Source organism: Penaeus chinensis, chromosome 16, assembly GCF_019202785.1.
Source record: "Penaeus chinensis breed Huanghai No. 1 chromosome 16, ASM1920278v2, whole genome shotgun sequence".
Lineage (NCBI taxonomy): Eukaryota > Metazoa > Arthropoda > Malacostraca > Decapoda > Penaeidae > Penaeus > Penaeus chinensis.
In genome coordinates, this window is record NC_061834.1 from 29134028 (window position 1) to 29141527 (window position 7500).

At 35.5% G+C, this 7500-nt stretch overlaps 1 protein-coding gene across 1 annotated transcript in view; it reads left to right on the forward strand.

Moving 5' to 3' along the window:
- The window catches only part of LOC125033366 (chitobiosyldiphosphodolichol beta-mannosyltransferase-like), a 10476-nt gene extending 6656 nt beyond the window's left edge, over window positions 1-3820 (forward strand). The window contains exon 4 of the mRNA XM_047624796.1: window positions 1484-3820. Coding sequence (XP_047480752.1) covers window positions 1508-2857 — 1350 coding nt within the window. The 5' untranslated portion in view covers window positions 1484-1507 and the 3' untranslated portion in view covers window positions 2858-3820. The remainder of the gene's footprint in view (window positions 1-1483) is intronic.
- The last annotated feature ends 3680 nt before the right edge of the window (window positions 3821-7500 follow it).

Sequence of the window (7500 nt, forward strand, 5' to 3'; positions counted from 1 at the left end):
TTCATGATATTATGTATATTTATTTACACATGCTTTCCACTTTACTTTTATGAATTTGCTGTACACATAGATGGTTTTAGAAGTGCTTAGCCACCAAGGAGACAGATGCTGGGTATGCTTGACCTCACTTATTTTGCTGTTTCTTGAAATATCTGGAGGATAATTATTTATTTATTTTATTAAAGTGTAGATGACAGAAAGATTATACTGACAAAAAAACAAAATGATTAAGAGAACAAAAATACTAATAATGTTAGTAAATATATTGATAAATACTTTTTATCAAATATTTAAGAAATGGGATAAATCAGGCCTTGTAACTGACTCTTTGATAACTTACCTTTTGTGAAGCCATATATGTATAAACAAAATACAGTGGACAGTGCATGTACATAGCACCAATGGTTTAACCCATTAGCATATCAGAGCCTTGAACTTTTAACATTAACTTTTAGCCCAGTGCTGGTCATTTTTTGGATTTGAGAAATTAGGTTAAAGTACTTCAGAAATTTGTACCAGTAAAAGTATAATTTTTGGGGGAAGTTAGCATCATATTGTTATGTAATTGTGTCAAAGCCTGCAGACTTTTTCATTTGATGCACAGCCATTAAGAGATGGGTACTTTATTTTCTTTCTTTGATAATTGGAGTTTAGAGCTTATAGAGGATGACGGTCAGTCAGTCTGAGGTAAACAAGTCAGTCTTATCAGGATGGTCTGGTGTTCAGTGGTGAAAAAAGCTTGCAATTATCTCCTGCATACTAAAAGATAGGTTTTCCTTCTTGTAACTTGAGCATTGAATTCTGCTGGATTAAGAAGGTGAAAATACAGTTTTCCTAAACATTTCATTGTCTTGCAGATATAGTGGATACTAATAATTGTTGAATCAGTCTTGTCCACAAGATTGATGCTGATGCTATAACGTGGAACAGGTTCAGGCGAAATACCTGCTCTCATTACTTCAGTCAGTATTCATTTTGTACATAATTGGCTAAAAAGCAACTTCTTTTGTCATGCCAGGAAGTCACCAAGATGATATTGGCAGTGTAGAATTTTAGTTCTTTTTCTAGTGACTGTCTCATGTCTTATTCTGACTCAAAAAGTAATTCATAATTTGTCACACTTGCTAGGATGCATCATGTGTATTTTATGTGCTTGCAGTCAAATGATATTGGTAACCTTTTCAGGAGAAAAAAAAAAGTTACAGCTGTGATTAATTTTGTGAATAGATTTGTCACCTGACTATGTGTTCAGTGTCTATAGATAGTGTTTTGGTTTAACGGTATGCATTGATAATGTTAAAAGTTAAAGTAAACATAGCTGGAAGGCTCCTCAGCGTAGTTTATTTAAAATATCCATATTTTTTACACATTCAAATTATTTTGGGTTGAATAATATTGTTTTCTGTACTGTAAGTTTTCATTTATATTATTCTAGAATGATTTGATGAATTAAAGATAAATAATGTTTTATTTTTTTTTACAGACTAGAGGCTCAGGGTTGACAGCAATGGGTTACCAGAGAGACAAGAAACGAGAACAAATCACGCTGGTGGTGCTGGGAGACCTGGGTCACTCCCCTCGGATGAACTACCATGCACTTTCACTCTCCGAGGAAGGGTTCGAGGTCAACCTTGTAGGCTTTGCTGGGTCCAAACCACAAATTGAGGTCCTCAAGGATGAACACATCACGCTTACATATATGAGGCCTTCACCTGCAGCTTTCAGCAATTTGCCCAGGGTGATGGCATATTTCATGAAGGTCTTGTGGCAAGCGATCATCCTGTTTTTTACCTTGCTGACAGGCCCAAGAAGTAAGGTATTGCTCATGCAGAACCCACCTGGAATTCCCACAATGCCTGTATGCTGGTTCTTTTGTCTGATTACTAGGACCAAATTCTTGATTGACTGGCACAACTATGGGTACACCATCATGGCTATTAATCTCCAAGAGAACCATCCCCTGGTAATTGTGTATGGATTATGTGAGAGAATCTTTGGCAGACAGGCCCATGGGGGTTTGTGTGTCACCAAAGCCATGAAGATTAACTTGGCACAGAAGTGGGGCATCCAAAAGGTGACTGTGTTGTATGACCGTCCAGCTGATCGATTCCATCCAATAACGCTTGAAGAGAAGCACAATCTCTTCATGAAACTTTCCACAACATATTCGTGCTTTTCTGGTTCCTCACCTGACAAAACTGTATTTACTGAAAGATATGCGGATGGCCGTGTCATAGAGTGTGAAGACAGGCCAGCTCTCCTGGTATCCTCCACAAGCTGGACAGAAGATGAAGACTTTTCTATCCTGTTCCATGCCCTAGAGGACTACGAGGGTGTACGGCATGAGTTCCCAGACCACTACCCTCCTCTTATTGTGGTAGTGACAGGCAAGGGGCCAATGAAGGAGTACTACACGTCTCTGGTGGCTGAACGTATGTGGATGCACGTAGCAGTCATCACCCCCTGGATGACTGCTGAGGACTATCCGACCTTACTTGCTGCTGCAGATTTGGGTGTGTGCCTACACTACTCCTCTTCAGGCCTGGATCTTCCAATGAAGGTGGTGGACATGTTTGGCAGTCGACTCCCCGTGGCAGCCATTGAGTACCCTGCACTCCCAGAGCTAGTTAAACACAATGAAAATGGACTTATCTTCAAGAACAAGGAGGAGTTAGCCAACCTCTTGCAGGACTGGTTCCGAGGATTCCCGCGTGAGACAGCTATAAAGGAGACATACTATGACTTCTATAAAAACCTAGACGAGTTCCGCAAGCTTAGGTGGCACCCGTGTTGGACATGCAATGCCCTGCCCCTCTTCTTAGATGGGGTGTCAGGGCAGAAGAGACTCACGAATTGAGACTAACAAGCCGAGGGCCTTGAGGTGGACCTTGCTTCATTCAGTTCATACCAATATTCAGGTGATTTTAGATAAGGCTTATAGATGTTGAGATAGCTAGAGTAGCTCATATTAGTTGAGTAGTTTTTTTGTTGTTGTAGGCAAATCTTTCTGTTATGTTTTGCTAGATGATGTATTTTTGAACCTTTGGAAGACTTTGCCCTATGTTTGTAATATATTTGGTGTTTTACTTTTATAAAACAAACAAATATTTTTGGATATTAATATTTTCATAATACTTTTTTTTATTATTATTTTTGGAATACATGACAGCTCATATTCTGTGACATTAACTGTTAACAAGAAGAGAAGTATTATTAGTAGTGAACCATATCAGTGTACAAATTAACTGCTATTATTCAAACCAGTACATTGGCATGCATTTTGAGAAAAGGAGGAAGAAAAAAGAAAATATCACATACATTTTTTTTTTTTATGTAATATCCAGGTACCTTTGACCATGTGCCATTAATTTTTCTTCCCTCCCAAAGCTGAATATACTGTGTGTGAAGAATTTAATTTCAGATTTTGTGGAGAGGTTGATTTTTGTTTTTCTTAATGGCCTCTGTGTTAGGAAGGATGATACTGACATTAGAAGATTTATATATTTATATGTGACAGAAAAGGCATGAATGACACCACAGTGTAGAATATGTAATTAATATTTTGATATTGCATCCTCATCAGAGAGATGATGTTCTAATGAAAATGTAAAATGAAAACAACAGTTCTGTATCTTCATTTTGTGGGCTTTTCACTCTCATGTCTCTTCATCATACACCCTCAGAAACAAACAGGAAAAGAAGATAAAAAGGTTAGATGTCAGTATAAGAAAGGAATGGTCGATGAATTACAAGTGAAATGAACAGGGAAAACAATCTGTAGATACTGCAAAAATAAAAGAAATAAGTATGTCTTTTCTCACAGTTGGTTTTGCTATGCCTTATGGAGAACTGGGAAAAAGATGTGCATGCAAATCAACAGATAGCTAGAAAGTACACAACCAGAAACTTTCTTGTAAGGTTTAGTGATGTAATGATAACATATCTGTTGTTCAAAAATTTGGACACTGACCTGTATATTTTCTATATTTTTTAGATTGTACATGGTTTGAAATGTGGTTTCCCTACAGACATGAAAACAATTATACTTGCTAATCACAAATTTACATACAATATGCATGATTGGTCTCAATTTATGATTTTAAAATTGAACTTCTTGTGAATTGGATAATCTTGCAACACCCACAAGTGCAGATAATTTTGTTTAATCAAAATTTTAAGAAATGTTTTATCTTTACGAATTTATCTGACGATGATTAAGAAGCAGCAGCATTTATCCTTTGTTGACATTGTGTGGGAATGGATGGGGATGTGAACAGTGGTTGCAGGTGGATGCAAAGGCAGTGTAACTGATGGGTGGAGGCTCCACTTGTTCCTCATAGCTCATAAGCTATGCCCAAGAGTGTGTGTGCGTGCACTGTGTGCATGCGTGCGTGCGTGCGTGGGTGTGTGTACGTACATACATACTTGCGTGTGTGTGTGTGTGTGTGTGTACATATATGATGTCCAAAAATTGTATACATATATATATCTGTAGATGTTTATATATAATTCTATATGCTACTTATTATACTCCTTTTGTATCATATCCATGTAGATCTGTTTTTTTTTCTGTTCTTTCCCTATTTTCATATATCTTCATATGCTTTATTGCTCTCTTAGCTGTATAATCTATAAGAGTAACATTTTGTATCTATAATTCTTATCCCTTTGCCTAATATTGATGAAGATGTCAATAAGTGTTCATTTGGTATGAATTTGAATTTTATGGTTGTAGCTTCCAGGCTGTGTTTTGCAGTGAAAAATGGTTCATTTTTTAGAGGTCACAAGCATGAATGATCCTCTATTTTGTATGTTTATTAAAGATACTTCACCTTTTTTCCTTTTTTCAAATGAGATTTTCAATGTAGTGTTTGTAAATCTCTTATTTATTTTCAATTTTCCTTCTTCTTCATACTTTGAATATTTTTTCTTTTATTTGATATTCCTTCTTTCATTCTTTCCTTTGCTGTGTACTTTCTTATTCCTTTTATGTTTTTTTCTTTTTTTTCTTGGTTTCTTCCTTCTCCCCCTTCTCATTTTCCTCCTCCTAATCCCCCATCTTTCCCCATATTTCCTCCTCCTCTTACTCCTCTCTTCCCCCTCATTTCTCCCTTCCTCCTCCTCCTCCCCTTTCTCCTTCTGTGGAATAATTACAGGAAATCTCTGACTGAACCTTAGTAATTCCACTGGATTCTTAAGACGGTCGGTCTTCAACGACAGGCTTGAGAAGTGATACGGATTGCTCATGTTGATATTAGTTGCAGCTTGTACAAATTTTGCTCTTATAGGCTTTGTGTTTATGGTATTTGCACTGCATAACAAGTAGAATTTTTTTTTTTTTATACTAGCCAAAGTGTAGAATGTTTTGATAACTGAATTTTACTGATGATTTTGAGCTTGACTACTGGAGATGACATCGTGTCAGAGATATTTTATGGTTCTGATTTTAGCATTACCATGATGATATTCAGTATTATTAGTTTATAGTTTGTTGTCCATTGTGTCCATTGCATACTTAGTGTCTCCATAATTTTGATTTATGATTAATATTGTTATTGCGACATTACACTTTCAGTATGGTGTCTTTATGGGTAATTTTTTCTGAAATTGGTACAGTCTTCAGTTTTATTTCTCTTTGGAAAGTAGTTGTTTACAGGTTCTTTGACAAGGCTAAAAGCAAAATAAATTTTCAAGAGTGAATATGTACTGGATATTTAATTTTTCATCATTTTCATGTATGAATATTTTAGTATTGCATTGGATAGAAGGAATACGGTGGCATGTATGGAAGTTCAGATTCATTACTCTACTTAAGAAAGAAGAAAAAAAGTCAGATAACTACTTTGTGACGAATAACTATTTGTTATAATGATAATAACCATAATCATAAGAATATGATCAGGTTTGCTCTATTTTATTTTTTCAGTCAACCTCTTCTGTGTTTCTAGATATTTGGTTTGATTATGTAAATTCCAGGTTGTTTTTTCCAAGCTGCTCAGTATCTTTTATCAGCTAGGCAAAAGAAGTTCAAATTTGTGATAATTGGGCTTAACCTGTCAAAGTTGGTCCTGTATCCATTTAGACAAAGGAACATGGGATGATGCAGTAATTGGGAGCTTCCTATTTTCTCAGACTCTGACATACAGTTGAGTCAGCTGGATGGGGCATGGCCTGGCAAAGCTAGCATGCTTCCAATATGCCATGCCATGTCCATGATGAATTTGAAATAAAATGATAATCTTCAGCAGTAGATAAAGGTATGGGCTCTGTGATAAAAAGATACTGTATATTAGATATGTGGTAAAGGATGTTGGGAGATTGTTAATTTCTTACAGGAAGTATCTTTTGTGTGGGAAACACCTCTTAACAGGGTTAAAATTTATATGACAATACTATATTTAGAATGACTAAGTGCCTATAACACAAAGGGTGCATAGAAAGTGTGATGTGATAGAGCAAAATTCATGTCATTTTTAAAAATCAGTGGTCCGAATTCACTTAAAATCAGTTGTCAGAACTGATAAAAACAAAATATATGATAAGTGATGTTATTGCTTAAAACTTGTGAATATGTAGTTTCTTCATGAACAAAATATTTCTCATTTAAAGTTTGTACAATAATTTCAGTTATAACTTTATTATGAAAATGCATTGTGATAAACTCTTTGTTGTGATATGTCATTCCAGAATTGTTATCCAGATCTCGTAGAAACATACTATTGACTGAGGTGGATATATGCAACAACTGCATGTATTTTGACAAAATCTGGGTTACTTATAAAAATTCCAAGTATGTGAAAAACAATCCATATAGTAGGTGCAAAGGTATGCTATTTCATTTAACTTTAACTATCATCACATGCTGAATGTTACCCTAGAATCCACCCTTAAAGATACTTTACACAATTTTCTAAAAAAAAAGAGAGAATGTCATCATAGGATTTGGGTATCTATATTATTATTTTGTGTAAGAATTATGGATAATGATTTAAAAAAGACTTGACACTTTGTCATCTAAACTTTGAACCAACATGCCTGTATTACGATGCCCTTGTATAAAGACACCATGAGAAATAGTAACACTAATGCTCTTGCATCCTTATGAAATTGGTAATATGACAGGAATATAGATGTATAGTTATAAAATATGACAATAAGCAATGTACATGAAGCAAACTACTAGAGATGTCAAAGAAGTAATGGTAGATATATAAGGAGCTGCTCAGTGGGCAAAGAAAGGTGCTATGACCCTTTGACCCAGTGTAACAAATTCATCATAGGCATTTCCACTGGTTTTTAGAAGGTGGCCACATTCAACCAGGGACTGTGAATAATGCATGACCATGATTACAGTGCATAAGCATTATTATAATGTTAAAACAAGGCTTCAAAGGTATTAGTCATTAAAGTGAGGAATTAATCACATGGAAAACTGCATAGATTGCAGTAATGATCTACGGTATTTGTTAGGTCCATATTAGTCATCAAAGCATTATTTTG